The sequence below is a fragment of the Oncorhynchus mykiss genome, chromosome 10 (genome assembly GCF_057628025.1).
Source record: "Oncorhynchus mykiss isolate SJ-2025 chromosome 10, ASM5762802v1, whole genome shotgun sequence".
Lineage (NCBI taxonomy): Eukaryota > Metazoa > Chordata > Actinopteri > Salmoniformes > Salmonidae > Oncorhynchus > Oncorhynchus mykiss.
In genome coordinates, this window is record NC_143031.1 from 8714033 (window position 1) to 8731118 (window position 17086).

Genomic DNA, 17086 nt, shown 5'->3' on the forward strand with positions numbered 1-17086 from the left:
GTTAAATAAAGGTAAAATAAAAATAAATAAATAAATAAAACCCTACCCTAACTATACCCTAACCTTACCCTAACCCTACCCTAACTCTAATTCTACCCTAACCCTACCCTAACCCTACCCTAACCTTACCCTAACCTCACCCTCCCCTAACCTTACCCTAACCCTACCCTAACTCTAATTCTACCCTAACCTTACCCTAACCTAACCCTAACCCTACCCTACCCTAACCTTACCCTAACCCTACCCTAACCCTAACCTTACCCTAACCTAACCTTACCCTAACCCTACCCTACCCTAACCCTAATCCAGGTGGATAGCCAAATTTAAGACCTTGGCTCCACTTGGAATGAATGGTAAAGAGGATGATAATGCATCGACAGTGGGAGTTAGTGTGGGCCTAATTAAGAGAGCTGGAGAGACAGCTCTCTTCCGACAGGAAGAGGAAGTTCAATAAAAAACAATGTATTTATTTGCTCAATCTGGTTTTGTCTTTTTCATATTTTATTGTATTATATCAAGCACTTTAACATAGCACTTATCTTTGTACCACTTAACCTCTTCATCCCTTGGTGTGATTTCCAATTATGTACCTATTGAATTATTTATCTATTAATTTATTGATCCAGTTTGCATGTTTTATTATAAAAATGTGTTTTAAAATTAAATTTGTTTACACCCTGCACATTATCAACAATTGTCTTCCCCCTGTTGTTGAACTGTGACCCCCTCGGAGCTCTCATCTTTTCATGTTCTCCCGCCCTCTCCAGACCGGTCTGACGTACTTTACAGAAACAGGGCAGAAAGTTGCAATAGGCCCTTGCAACCCAAGGTTTGATACCGGTGTAAACAGGAACTCTCATAAACCTAACATCTTTCCTCTTATTTTTCCTCTCCACAGTTTGTTCACAGTTTTCCAAAGGAGTCTATGCCATCATTGGATTGTATGACAGGAAGACCATGAACATGCTCATGTCGTTCTGCGGGGCTCTCCACGTCTGCTTTGTGACACCCAGTTTCCCAATTGAAACCAACAACCAGTTTGTGATCCAGCTGAGACCGGAGCTTCAGGAGCCCCTCATTGCCCTGATTCATCACTACAAATGGACCAAGTTTGTCTACATGTATAGCTCTCATTCAGGTACTGATCATCATTACCTCACGTTTTTTTTATGTTTTTACAAGTGGAACCTCTTGAGCAGGTTAAACTATACAGTAGGCTTGATGTCACACTCTCACAGTACACTGGTAGGGCACAGTTGGACTGATGTCAAGCTCAAGCATCTCTGCAAGTGTTATTGTAGACATTTTTCAAGTAGCCTCGCTGTTATTTAGTCTTTTGTGGATATGTTGTGGATACTTGTTAGATGTATCCTCGGTTCAGGGTGACATTAATTGAAATGGTGCATAGTCAGACTAGTCCATTTTAAAGTTTGCTTTACTATTTTGTCTCTAACTATGTTGTCGTACTGTTTATGGTATGATATATTGTCCTACAACATCTGTGGATGTGTTTGAGTTTGGTTTTCTTAGCTGTTAAATCTACAGTATTATTTGGTATTCTTAGCTGTTAAATATATTGCCTGTTATTCTGCCAGAAGCTCCTCTAGATGTGTAAGCTGAATTCTGTGAACTGTATGTCCTCAATGCACATTTTGTGCTTGGATGGGCATATATGACTGCAATGGTCTCCTATGGGAAATGAACCCCTGGTGCGTGTACCTCTTCAATTTGCAGCCACTCAACTGTGACCTTCACTCATCTTCAGTACCATCAGAAACAGATGCAGCTAGAAGGATATGTTAACTGTTTAATGATGCAGAGTCTGGTAGTGAATGTGCCCAGGACAAAGGTTGCAGACTGAAGGGCATGAACCGAAGATGAGCAAATATAATTACATAATGTGTAACTTGCTTGCTTATCTTCATTGCACCATAGATAGTTTCACTGAGTAAAATGTTTAAGGTAACGGGACAAATGCTCCATGGATTTATTTAGCCAGTCTTAGCGCTTCAGTCTTGGACAAGGAACTCAAGGTTGCTGACTTCTTCATGACGGATCTGAGAGCCCCACCTGTAGCCTGGATATAGCATTGCACAGTCAGTCGGTGGTTATTTAAGCCTTTTAGGAAACTTCACTCCAATCTTAATGCCTCTGTGTCTGTGTTATGTGCGTGTACGTGGGGTTACATTACATATGTACTCCTCAGGACATGACCAGAGATTAATCACTGGCTGCTTTTCTGCTTAACGCTGAAGCCAGACCTCAGGGTGTTTCCCTTAAGGTATAATTTCCTTAACCTATTAAAATTGTTTAAGGGCGTTGCATAGAGCCAGTCAAACATTTCCTTAGGTAAGGGCATAATTTAAGGGTTTTATGGTAGTTTGAAGGCATCTAATGCAGAAAGAGTCTCTGGTTACCAGGGAGACGACCTGATTCGTTGAATGAGTGTCTCATCAAAGAGATCTCTTTTATTTTATCGCCAAATAAAACTTCTACATTCAAGACAGGAGAAACAAATTGATTAAGAAGATAATAAAACATTTATTTTAGTTACTTTTCTCTCAACTTTTTTTCTATTACATTCTAGCACGTCAAGCTAACTTTCAGCGTTGGTAACTAGCTAGCCAGCTAGCTTTGTAGCTATGGATTGTGCACCTTCCAATGTTTAGATACCTAGCTAGCTTGCTGGTTGATGTTTTCCTTTGGGAACCAGGGCAGAAGAAAGCGACATTCTCCTCCACAAATGCTGTTTACATTGATATCCATACTGAATGAAGCACTTAAGGGACCTCATAGGGAACCCTTAACTTTTTAACTTAATTAAGGGACCTCATAGGGAACCCTTAACTTTTTAACTTAATTAAGAGACCTCATAGGGAACCGTTAACCATTTCACTTAATAAATGTATTGTGCAACTGTCTTAAAGTGAAGTAAACTTTAAGTGAAAAGATAAGGGGGAAATTAACTTAAAATGCTTTATGGGAACCGGGCCCTGGGCTAGAGAAGCCACATAGCCCTGCTCAGGATTGTGACACCTCAAGACTAGACTCCAGAGCATAGTTTGGTAACTATACGACAAGACATGGTTCCCCTTAAGTGCTAAGTAGTACAGTGTGATTGCTCTCACAGACTACAAGATGACTGTAAAAGGTTTTACTTGTACTTTTGACTTTTTGATGTATGTAGCTATGTGATGTGTTTCATCCTTTGTTCTCCCCGTGACTCTAGAACTGGAATTGAGTTCCCTGGCTCCTCTTCTGACTGACTGCATCCCACAGTGCAGTCCCATGGGGGGGAGTGGGTGGTGGGTAGTTCCTCTTCCTACTCAATCCATCCCACAGTGCAGTCCTGGGGTGGTGGGGGGGGGGGGGGGGGGTGATTAGATTAACCCTTGTCTTCCTGCCTTGCCATCTCACACATATGTTTGCTATAGTAAAAAAAGAAGACAGATCTTTCGTTTCACAACAAAAGCTCATCATCTTAACCTAGACAGGGTCCGTATAAGAACCAAGATCCACTTGAACAACGACTGCAAAAATGTACACTGTACACAATTAGAGACTGCGGGAATGTCATTTGCGTTTGTGCGACATTTGAGAGAAGCTGTGATAGGCAGATCTGTGAGACCAGCAGAAAAGGGGGCTACCCAGGCTGCTTTCCCTGACAATCCCAACGTTTCACTTGCTTATCTGCACTGCTGCAGTGGCGTGATGCGTCGCTAACACTACACAGATAGAGCACAGCGTTTGTCTCTCTCTCTCTCTCTAGTTTATCTGCAGGTTAGTCCCAGCTAACAACAAAGCATTCCCATAACTTTGGAGTTCGTTCCTTTAAGAGTCTCATTAGGCCATTAGCTAATGTTTTCATAGGAATGTTCCCACGATGTGCAAGGCATATTTCCAATAGACCGTTCTCTTATTTGTCAAATATAACTTATCCAGAACGTGGTTACCATGTTCTCAGAACTTAAGATATTAATGACCTAGACATGTTTCATTGGAACGTTGCATGTGTCCGGGTTTTCGGTGGGTTAGTTAGGTTAATATTTCATTACACATAATGTTTTGTTACTGTTGCCGAGCATATCAAGGTCCTGATTGGTGAACCGCTGATCCATTCATAGGTCTTTGTCTGTTGGCAAGGATAGGGATACTCACACCAACAGTGTTTTTAACATTGTGTTTTCAACTTAAATATTTAACACACTTTGACATACATGATTACATTGTGCATGTTCATTTATACTTTATAATTATTGTTCAAGATGTTCTCACCTGGAATTTGAATTCACAACCTCTTGGTTCACCGTACTCTGGGGTTAGGGTTTCTATCTGCTTACGCAACCATGTCTGTGTCAGATGTCAGTCAATCTGACTAGTCTTTTATCATTGATTTGAATGACATATTTCAGCAATTTAAGAGCTTTCTATATAGTTGTTGAATGTTAGTGGGGTATATTAACCTGTTTTTAAATGATACACCTGAATTATTATGATCAATAATAGTTTTTCCTTGAGTGTATTTTTTAACAGCCACCCCAGTCACAGACTGTTCTCTCTACTAGAGCATGACAAGCGGTACCGGAGTGCCAAGTCTAGGACAAAAAGGTTTCTCAACAGTTTTTACCCCCAAGCCATAAGACTCCTGAACAGGTAACCAAATGGCTACCCGGACTATTTGCATTGTGTGCCCCCCACGACCCCAACCCCTCTTTTATGCTGCTGCTACTCTCTGTTTATCATATATACATAGTCACTTTAACTATACATTCATGTACATACTACCTAATTGGCCCGACCAACCAGTGCTCCCGCACATTGGCTAACCGTGCTATCTGCATTGTGTCCCACCACCCACCAACCCCTCTTTTACGCTACTGCTACTCTCTGTTCATCATATATGCATAGTCACTTTAACCATATCTACATGTACATACTACTTCAATCAGCCTGACTAACCGGTGCCTGCATGTAGCCTCGCTACTTTTATTGCCTCACTATTGTATATAGCCTCGCTACTTTTATTGCCTCACTATTGTATATAGCCTCGCTACTTTTATTGCCTCACTATTGTATATAGCCTCGCTACTTTTATTGCCTCACTATTGTATATAGCCTCGCTACTTTTATTGCCTCACTATTGTATATAGCCTCGCTACTTTTATTGCCTCACTATTGTATATAGCCTCGCTACTGTATATAGCCTCGCTACTGTATATAGCCTCCCTACTTTTATAGCCTCGCTACTGTGTATAGCCTCTCTACTCTATATAGCCTCACTACTGTATATAGCCGCTCTACTGTATATAGCCTAGCCACTGTTATTTTTCAGTCTTTTTACTGTTGTTTTTATTTCTTTACTTACCTATTGTTCACCTAACACCTTTTTTGCACTATTGGTTAGAGCCTATAAGTAAGCATTTCACTGTAAGTTCTACACCTGTTGTATTCGGCGCTTGTGACAAATAAACTTTGATTTGATTTGATTTTGAATTTCTTCTGGACCTATCAGGGTGTTTCAGATCTAGTGCCTAGGGATGAGGGGTTAGGGTTTCTTATGGACCTCACTATACAGGCCCAATAAGCACATGCCCTCAAGATATCCCTTATTGGGACAGTGGTTAGGGTGTTAGTCATGGATGCTGGTGGCCTGGAGCTATCCCTTATTGGGGCAGTGGTTAGGGTGTTAGTCATGGATGCTGGTGGCCTGGAGATATCCCTTATTGGGACAGTGGTTAGGGTGTTAGTCATGGATGCTGGTGGCCTGGAGATATCCCTTATTGGGAGAGTGGTTAGGGTGTTAGTCATGGATGCTGGTGGCCTGGAGCTATTCGTTATTGGGACAGTGGTTAGGGTGTTAGTCATGGATGCTGGTGGCCTGGAGATATCCCTTATTGGGACAGTGGTTAGTGGTTAGGGTGTTAGTCATGGATGCTGGTGGCCTGGGTTCAAGACTCTCACTATATGTTAACATGTTACCTTTTTGAATGTTGTTAGAATACTTATTATCATATTGTGTGTAGATTTCTCCTCTTTCATGCATTTCTGGGACTTTGGTTTCCAACGTTGTGCTCAACCTCCAGATGATTTTTGGGGTTTGATGTGATGTTTCTGGCAAAGAGAACAATGCTGCCTTTGTAGAGTTTGCATTTGACAAAAATGTTGTTCTCTTTCTCCTTGATTAACTCAAAATAATGAGAGCATTTCATGTTAAAAAGCATAGTGTGTGTGAGAGTTTCCCTAACCTCACCAACATACAAAAGGAGCTGTGAATAGATTTGTGGTTCACCAATCAGGGTCTTGATGGGCTTGGCAACAGCAGCAAGGTGTGATGTTTAATTCATTTTTTTTTTGTTAGGAGGAAAAACATTTATTTTGGACCATCAGGCGACCTCTTGACAACTGATACACAGAAATGTTCTTGCTGCGTTCCCATGAAACGTGTCTAGGACATTAATATCTTATATTCTGAGAATATGGCAACCATGTTTTGTGTATGTTTGATGTGACGTTGATGGAATATTTTCCTAACCCTCAGAAAACTAGACACAAATGTTCTTGCAATGTCCAAGAAAATGCTTCTAGAACATTCATTTTGTACATTCTGAAAACATTGCAACCACATTCTAGAGAAGTTCTGCTTGACATTAAGATAAGTGTATCTATATTTCCATGTCTAACAATTGTATTTTCATCGACATGTATAATGAGTATTTCTGTAAAATGATGTGGCTCTCTGCAATATCACCGGATGTTTTTGGAACTAGTGAACGTAACGCGCCAATGTATACTGAGATTTTTTTATATAAATATGCACTTTATCGAACAAAACATATGTATTGTGTAACATGAAGTCCTATGAGTGTCATCTGATGAAGATCATCAAAGGTTAGTGATTTTATCTCTATTTGTGCTTTTTGTGACTCCTCTCTTTGGCTGGAAAAATGGCTGGGTTTTTCTGTGGCTTGGGGGTGACCTAACATAATCGTTTGTGGTGCTTTCGCTGTAAAGCCTATTTGAAATCGGACACTTTGGTGGGATTAACAACAAGATTGCCTTTAAAACGGTATAAAATACATGTATGTTTGAGGAATTTTAATTATGAGATTTCTGTTGTTTGAATTTGGCGCTCTGCACTTTCACTGGCTGTTGTCCGTTAACTTCTTATGGTATAGGGGACGGTTGCGTCCCACTTGGGCAAAAAACAGGGAAAATGCAGCGCGGCAAATAAAATAAAAAATGATATAAAAATCTAACTTTCGTTAAATTACACATGTAAGATACTCAATTAAAGCTACACTCGTTGTGAATCCAGCCAACATGTCAGATTTTAAAAAGGCTTTTTGGCGAAAGCATAAGAAGCTATTATCTGATGATAGCCCAATAGTAAACAAAGAGGGTAGCATATTTCAACCCTGCAGGCGCTACACAAAATGCAGAAATAAAATATTAAACATGCATTACCTTTGACGAGCTTCTTTTGTTGGCACTCCAATATGTCCCATAAACATCACAAATGGTCCTTTTGTTCGATTAATTCCGTCCATATATATCCAAATGTCCATTTATTTAGCTTCCAAAAAACGCAACGTTACTACAAAATATTTCAAAAGTTGCCTATAAACTTTGCCAAAATATTTCAAACTACTTTTGTAATACAACTTTAGTTTTTTTTAAACGTTAATAATCGATCAAATTGTAGACGGGTCTATCTGTGTTCAATACAGGAAGACAACAAACCATGCTACTTTTCACGTCTTGTGTACTCTCAATAGTGTTACCCAGTTACTAGATGGCCTACTTCTTCATTGCATTGCACAAAGGAATAACCTCAAAGCGGTAGGAACTGAAAACAGGTTCCTAAGAAATATAATTTGCCAATGAGAACTCAGTGAACAGACAGAGACCAAAAAATAAATTTTCTGAACGGTTAGTCTTCGTGGTTTTGCCTGCTACATAAGTTCTGTTATACTCACAGACATGATTCAAACAGTTTTAGAAACTTCAGAGTGTTTTCTATCCAAATCTACTAATACTATGCATATCTTATATTCCTGGCATGAGTAGCAGGAAGTTTAAATTGGGCACGCTATTTATCCAAAAGTGAAAATGCTGCCCCCTATACCTTTAAGAAGTTAACGGGATTGCAGTCCTAAGAAGTTTAAGGGAATGTTCTAACTTAAACACCAAAACATGTTAAAAAGGTTTTTAGAAGGTTTTTGTTAACATAGATATAATGTTCCCCCAACTAATGGAAAACTGGACACTCAAACATTAGGGGAAAATTACGGTAACATTACAAAATCGTTGTCTCTCCTTAATATTGTTAGCTGGGATGCTGCTCAGTGGGCGATAAAGCTGGTTTGCTCTCTGGTGTGAGACGATTCCACAGCTGCTGAGACAAGCTCTATGTGCCTATACAGAGATGGCAGGAAGTGTATTGCAAGGCAAGCAGTGGCAGTTTAAAAATTGGATCCGACACACTGTTTTAATTAACATGAAATGCCCTTTGCAGGATCACTGTTACTTCTTACAAAACTACTTTTGTCATCTGTTGCGTAATCCATGTCGCCACTAAAATTTGAAAAAACATAACTTTATCTGTTTCTATATATTACTGTAAAAATTGCAAGGACTTTGTACGCCATTCAGTCTCTCTTAGAACATAACATATTTTGTTCCCTCTGCTAATGAATGCAAATGCAGAAATATTATACATAGCACACACCACTAGGAGTCTCTCCTTGTCAGGTCAGATGGTCAGCCTTGTGCATCAGTAATGCATAATGTTATTGATGTGTCATTTGCATACAAACTCAAAGCTGTGGGCTCCAGTGAAGTATCATCCAAACAAATGGGATGAGGAAGCAGCTTGTTGTGGCTCCAATTGGGTTTACTTTAGTATTGTTTTGTAAATTAAATGCATTTTGTTAATGTTTATGCAAATCCAATTCAGGGCATGAAGATTAGTGTCTATATTTATAATTTTCATCTCTGTTGACCGAAATGTAATTTTATCCAATTCCTTCAGAACAAAGCTCTTGTTCTTTACGAGATAATTGTAAGGAGGGCTTTGGTACTGAGTTCACCAACTGGTTGATTCAGATGACATATACTACTATAAACAACAGAAACCAGACAAATCAACAACAATATATCTAATGCACATCGGAACTAAAACAATTATCTCTCACTTGGTTATCACCAAGGAGTCGCAAATGACAAACATTTTATTGCAATAGTAGACTTCATGAACATACATCATGATAATTCCAACTTCGTTATGGTGTTGTTGTAAAAAAAAAAAAAAACTACTACTGCAACTACTCTGAAGTACCACCTAAATCACCACCAGGCCACCTACATCACTTGCCAATCACCTAGCACAATGGATAGGTGTGAGCTTTAATAAACTAAATGTCGTTTGAATGTGGGGTTTCACATTCTGCTGACCTTTTTTTCCTTCCCCAGTTCACTATTTTCTAAAACTGTATATCCGTGGTATTATGTAGGATGCTGAAGACAAAAGATTACCATAGGTTTGACTAAATAAAACACATTATTCGAACAACAATGTCCAGCTAGTGTGGTTTCAAATAAAATCATTTTCCCAATTTTTAGCCAGGATTTCATCCTGCGCCTATGGTGTCTGGAGGATTCCTAATCCTCAACCCTGTCTCCTGGGCTACCGTTCAGGAACCACAGCGGATGGTACTCCACAGGAGGAGAATCTCACTCACCAGTGCTTAACAGGCTTAGCCACCTGTCAAGTGACAGTAAGTGAAGAATATCTGAATATCTAGAGTAAGTTTGGAAGTGGTGCCCAGCGCAGGTCGATATTTTGAAAGACTATCTAGAGTAAGTTTGGAAGTGGTGCCCAGCGCAGGTCGATATTTTGAAAGACTATCTAGAGTAAGTTTGGAAGTGGTGCCCAGCGCAGGTCGATGTTTTGAAAGACTATCTAGAGTAAGTTTGGAAGTGGTGTCCAGCGCAGGTTGATGTTTTGAAAGACTATCTAGAGTAAGTTTGGAAGTGGTGCCCAGCGCAGGTCGATATTTTGAAAGACTATCTAGAGTAAGTTTGGAAGTGGTGCCCAGCGCAGGTCGATGTTTTGAAAGACTATCTAGAGTAAGTTTGGAAGTGGTGCCCAGCGCAGGTCGATATTTTGAAAGACTATCTAGAGTAAGTTTGGAAGTGGTGCCCAGCGCAGGTCGATGTTTTGAAAGACACAGTGGGATCCAACAAAGCTTTTATCAACTGCCTGTCACCTTTTGAATTTAATTAAACTTCAATTAAACTTTTTAAACTCACTTTGACATATTAACAAATAACTTTGGATCCATAATTGGATCATTACCTATAACAACTAGAGCTGTTTAAATTAATTTCACTTTGGCTCTACGCCCAGAGCCAACTTTCCATAGGAACATTAGCCTGCTGTCCTTACTGGGTCTATAGGAACATTAGCCTGCTGTCCTTACTGAGTCTATAGGAACATTAGCCTGCTGGTCTTACTGAGTCTATAGGAACATTAGCCTGCTGGTCTTACTGGGTCTATAGGAACATTAGCCTGCTGTCCTTACTGGGTCTATAGGAACATTAGCCTGCTGGTCTTACTGGGTCTATAGGAACATTAGCCTGCTGTCCTTACTGGGTCTATAGGAACATTAGCCTGCTGGTCTTACTGAGTGGATAGGAACATTAGCCTGCTGGTCTTACTGGGTCTATAGGAACATTAGCCTGCTGTCCTTACTGAGTCTATAGGAACATTAGCCTGCTGGTCTTACTGAGTCTATAGGAACATTAGCCTGCTGTCCTTACTGGGTCTATAGGAACATTAGCCTGCTGGCCTTACTGGGTCGATAGGAACATTAGCCTGCTGTCCTTACTGGGTCTATAGGAACATTAGCCTGCTGTCCTTACTGAGTGGATAGGAACATTAGCCTGCTGTCCTTACTGAGTGGATAGGAACATTAGCCTGCTGTCCTTACTGGGTCGATAGGAACATTAGCCTGCTGTCCTTACTGGGTCGATAGGAACATTAGCCTGCTGTCCTTACTGGGTCTATAGGAACATTAGCCTGCTGTCCTTACTGGGTCGATAGGGACATTAGCCTGGTGTCCTTACTGAGTCAATAGGAACATTAGCCTGCTGTCCTTACTGAGTGGATAGGAACATTAGCCTGCTGTCCTTACTGGGTCGATAGGAACATTAGCCTGCTGTCCTTACTGGGTCGATAGGAACATTAGCCTGCTGTCCTTACTGGGTCGATAGGAACATTAGCCCGAGCTATTTAAGAGGGATATCACACCTGGCACAAATGATTGTCTAGTTCTGTTTTTCTTGCTGAGGGGTCCCCTATACCTGCACCCAGGGGGGAGTAGTCCAAAGTCCGGGTACAAGGGATGTCTTGGGTCAAAAATAATTTTGTGATAGGACAGTCAACATTAAAAGATCCCAGCTTTTTGAGGAAAGTACAGTCTTTGTTGACTCTTTCTGTAGATCAAGCCTGAACATTTACTCTACTGAAGCCTATTGTCCACAAGAGGACACCCAGATATTTGCATTCATCTACAATTTCTACATTCTGACCTCTGATAGATGTTGCAGAGGAAGTCTATGCACACACTTCCTGAAGTCTATGCACATCTCTTTGGTCTTGTTGGTATTGAGGAAGTGTGATTCGTCACACCACTCTACAAAGTCATTTAGGACCGGGCCATGGTGTTCTTCGTCATCATGCAAAAGGCTGATCGAGACAGTGTCATCAGCGAACTTAACGAGGTGTCTGTCAGGATGGAAACTAGTACAACTATGTCACGGGCGTCCTCCTCTTCATCTGAAGAGGAGAGGCGAGAAGGATCGGAGGACCAAAATGCGGCGTGGTATGTGTTCATGATGAAATTTAATAAAGAAAACACTGAACACTGAAACACTATACAAAACAATAAGCGAACTAACGACCGTGAAGCTAATGAGAACTGTGCTGACACAAGCAATCAACGTAAACAATCACCCACAAACAAACAGTGAAACCCAGGCTACCTAAGTATGATTCTCAATCAGAGACAACTAATGACACCTGCCTCTGATTGAGAACCATACTAGGCCGAAACATACAAATCCCCAAATCATAGAAAAACAAACACCCCAACTCACGCCCTGACCATACTAAATAAATACAAAACAAAGGAAATAAAGGTCAGAACGTGACAAACTATTAGTATACCATATGTACAGGAGTGGGGACAAAACACATCCCTGAGGAGAACCTGTGTTGGTGTTGCGTATGTCCGACACAATGGGACCTACTTTGACCCACTGTGACCGCTGGCTCAGGAAGTCCAACAGCCACAAAACCAGCCTACCATTTAAGGAGAAGTCCCTTATGAGTCTCTGTGCCAGAATGTAATGTTGGAGGCAGAAGAAAAGTCAACAAACAGAACCCTGAAATAGGATTTGGCATCGTCTACATGTCTACAGACCATGTTGAGGAGAGTAGGAACGGCATCATCAACTCCTGTGCTGGGCTGATAGGCAAACTGAAACGGGTCGAGGAGCTTCTGGATGGCGCTGAGAATATAACTTTACAATATGATAAATATGACCTTATTTATCATGTGGATCGTTTGCAGGTCAGAGGGTAACAGGGTGGTGTATTTAAATTGCATTGAATACTTTTGTTTTTAGATGTTTTGTTGTGGCTGCTCAGCAGTGGCACTTTGTTGGAGGCTTTCTGTGTTGGTCAGAAATGTGCTTTGAAAATAGCCACACTCTGGCCCTGAGGTAAAGACACAATGGGAGCCTCTTTAAAGTCCGTCTTTTGTTGACCTTTGCTACTACTGCACATTTTACACACACGTGAAGTGCTTACGACATAGAAGATCATAGCACTGTGATGTCTTCATTTATTTATTTCAAATAAAAGTGCTTGTTCTAAAGACATCTTGTTCTAAAGACATCTTGTTCTAAAGACATCTTGTTCTAAAGACATCTTGTTCTAAAGACATCTTGTTCTAAAGACATCTTGTTCTAAAGACATCTTGTTCTAAAGACATCTTGTTCTATATACATCTTGTTCTATATACATCTTGTTCTATATACATCTTGTTCTAAAGACATCTTGTTCTGTATACATCTTGTTCTAAAGACATCTTGTTCTATAGACATGTCCTAAGAGTACAGTACACCCACAGTACCGGCATGTACACTATCGCAACTGTAGAGTGCTGCTGTCTGAAGCGTTGTTGTCTGTTGTGAAGAAATGTCTGTGTTGCACACTGCATCTACTGTAGGAGTTTGTCGAGGCAATATATTTAGATCATAGATAGTACACACTTAGCTGAACACTTTTATCATGTCAAAACTATCCAATTTACAATTTGATCATGAATTAAGATCTTTCCCCAGTATGTTTCAAGTTGAACTGAGCCCTGCATGCACGCTCGTATGGAGGATACATGTGTGTTTAAAAAAACACGTTTTTTTAAACATCTGACAACTGTTCGAGACATCTCACTTCTAAGGCCTTTAGTTAGGATCATTGTTAGAGAGTTGCTCAGAGGAATCACTGTCATTTATCAATGCAGACATATTACTGTACTGTACAATCACAGTAAGGATGAATATGTTGCTACTCTGTGTTATGAATTACATCTAACCTTCTGTGTTTCTATCGTGCTGCAATGCGCCTCTGCACATAAAAACAACGTTCTCTCTGGGCAGCTTTAAAAATAAAGTAGAAATCTGTTTGATGTCTTCTGTGCCCATATGAATGATCCCTAAGATGTAACTGAAATGATGAGAGAGATGTTCTTCTTCTCTGTTTTTATGTTTTATTATCTCTCTGTCATACTGTGTTCAACCGTGTCGGATCGGGACTAGACATCTTGTCTCAAGAGGACCACAATGGAAATAAGTCCCAGACTGTATTGTGTGTTATCCTCCATGATTTAACAATGGAAATAAGTCCCAGACTTTATTGTGCTTTATCCTCCATGATTTAACAATGGAAATAAGTCCCAGACTTTATTGTGTGTTATCCTCCATGATTTAACAATGGAAATAAGTCCCAGACTGTATTGTGTGTTATCTTCCATGATTTAACAATGGAAATAAGTCCCAGACTGTATTGTGTGTTATCCTCCATGATTTAACAATGGAAATAAGTCCCAGACTGTATTGTGTGTTATCCTCCATGATTTAACAATGGAAATAAGTCCCAGACTGTATTGTGTGTTATCCTCCATGATTTAACAATGGAAATAAGTCCCAGACTGTATTGTGTGTTATCTTCCATGATTTAACAATGGAAATAAGTCCCAGACTGTATTGTGTGTTATCCTCCATGATTTAACAATGGAAATAAGTCCCAGACTGTATTGTGTGTTATCCTCCATGATTTAACAATGGAAATAAGTCCCAGACTGTATTGTGTGTTATCTTCCATGATTTAACAATGGAAATAAGTCCCAGACTGTATTGTGTGTTATCCTCCATGATTTAACAATGGAAATAAGTCCCAGACTGTATTGTGTGTTATCCTCCATGATTTAACAATGGAAATAAGTCCCAGACTGTATTGTGTGTTATCCTCCATGATTTAACAATGGAAATAAGTCCCAGACTGTATTGTGTGTTATCTTCCATGATTTAACAATGGAAATAAGTCCCAGACTGTATTGTGTGTTATCCTCCATGATTTAACAATGGAAATAAGTCCCAGACTGTATTGTGTGTTATCTTCCATGATTTAACAATGGAAATAAGTCCCAGACTGTATTGTGTGTTATCCTCCATGATTTAACAATGGAAATAAGTCCCAGACTGTATTGTGTGTTATCCTCCATGATTTAACAATGGAAATAAGTCCCAGACTGTATTGTGTGTTATCTTCCATGATTTAACAATGGAAATAAGTCCCAGACTGTATTGTGTGTTATCCTCCATGATTTAACAATGGAAATAAGTCCCAGACTGTATTGTGTGTTATCCTCCATGATTTAACAATGGAAATAAGTCCCAGACTGTATTGTGTATTATCCTCCATGATTTAACAATGGAAATAAGTCCCAGACTGTATTGTGTGTTATCCTCCATGATTTAACAATGGAAATAAGTCCCAGACTGTATTGTGTGTTATCTTCCATGATTTAACAATGGAAATAATTCCTGATAATATATCCGTCGAGGCAATTGGTTTCTCAAAAGAAGCGATTGGAAAAATGGCTACCTCAGTATTTTACGCAAGATTTTCTGCGGGAGACACCATGTGACTACTTGCTAAATGTGGAACTGATTGAATCGGCTTGGAATCGGGTGTTGTACTCGGCCCGGAATCAAAATGAATGACTGCCCAGAATGGGCCCAAGTACATCGGGCTGTTTTCTGTCTACTAGAATTCAGACGACTTTGCCTGCATCTACCAGAATCCCTCCAGAAGTGTCCCGATGCAAATTTAAATAAATTAATACAAAATTACCCTATTTAGTAATTATAAATATTACTATTATACATTTTATACCTACAAATGATACCCATCCACAAACAAACACTGTGTCGGAGGAAACACTGTACACCTGGTGACCGTGTGAGCGTGCATGCGCCTGGCCCGCCACAGGAGTCGCTACAGCGTGATGGGACAAGGACATCTCGGCCAGGCAAACCCTCCCCTAACTCGGACGCCGCTGGGCCAATTGTGCTTCGCCCCATGGGTCTCAAACCAGCATCTGTAGCAACGCAGTTTGCGCTGCGATGCAGTGTCTTAGACCGCTGCGATGCTCGGGAGGATCCATCCACAAAGTTTTTCATGCTTATCAATTGCATCGCACAAAGTATCAAAATGCTTCTTAAACAGGACTCTTAAATAATTGTATTTAAATGTTAATTTTATTTTTTGATCACAGAAACAATGAGAAAATATGGGAAAATAAATAAATAATTAAATGTTAATTATATAAAGCAGCCCGTGTAATCATCTGCCAGAGAGTAGCCCCAATCGGCCCGAGCCCCAAGTAATACATTTGGGCCAGATAACTCACACCGGAATCGGGCCACATGACGTCGGCCCTAGTCTGACTTTCAGCCGAGTGCCCCGACTCTCAGCCGGAATCGGCCCAGATCCACTGTGCTAGCTGGGTAGTATACTGTAAGCCAAACATCTGTAGAGATTTCTTATCTCTTCATTCAAAATCTTTCTCTCGAGCCAACGGTTCTGGTTATAGACCGCACGTGCACAGACCCATAGAGTTGTATAGAGGGCATGCTTGCCACAAGACGGGGAAGCCCTCTATGGGCATTGCCATCACAGAAGTGATCAATGGCAAAGATCAGAGGTGCTCCATCTATATATTTCTATGGACTGCAGCTGTCACGACATTTCTCCAAACAGCCTTTCTCCGCTCGCTCCAGAACTAAATGAGGTAACAAGTTGAGATGGGATTCATGGAAACACGCGCCCCGGTAGAGATATGATTCTGAAAGTAACGCACGCGTTGTTTGACAAAGTAACTGTGGTAATATTACCCAATTCAGGAAAAAGTTAGTACTCTGATTACAAACCGCGTTACTTTTGTAACACGTTACCCAAAACACTGTACATTACTGTGTTCAGAAAGTATTCATACCCCTTGACTTGTTCCACATTTTGTGGCAAAGTTTGAAAGTTTGAAATGTGTTTTTAGATTATTTTTTTGCTAATTTTTTGAAAATGAAATACAGAAATATCTAACTGACATAAGTATTCACAACCCTTTGCTATGAAACTCCAAATTGAGCTCATGTGTATCAACTTTCCTTGGGATGTCACTACAACTTTATTGGAGTTCACCTGTGGGCCAATTCAATTGTTTGGACATGACAGAAAAAAACCCACACCTGTCTACAAGGTCCCACAGTTGACGGTGTATGTTAGACCGGAATCTATACCATGAAGACTATCTCTGAGATATAACTGTGATGAGGCATTTATCTGTGGAAGGGTATAAAACTATTGAAAGTTTCCAAGAGCACAAACTGAGCAACCAGGCAAGAATGACCTTGGTCAGAGAGTTCCTTGGCTGAGATGGGAGAACCTACCAGATGTCTC

The 17086-nt window shown here is 40.3% G+C and overlaps 1 protein-coding gene across 7 annotated transcripts in view; it reads left to right on the plus strand.

The window, feature by feature from the left end:
- Positions 1 to 17086, plus strand: part of gria1b (glutamate ionotropic receptor AMPA type subunit 1b) — a 99361-nt gene that overhangs the window by 35884 nt on the left and 46391 nt on the right. For all 7 annotated transcript variants that reach the window (XR_005053567.2, XR_016484098.1, XR_016484099.1 and 4 more), the window contains exon 3: positions 899 to 1138. Coding sequence is in view for 4 of the 7 variants with exons in the window: in XM_036989629.2 (XP_036845524.2) it covers positions 899 to 1138 (240 nt within the window). In the remaining 3 variants the exon portion in view is untranslated. The remainder of the gene's footprint in view (positions 1 to 898; positions 1139 to 17086) is intronic.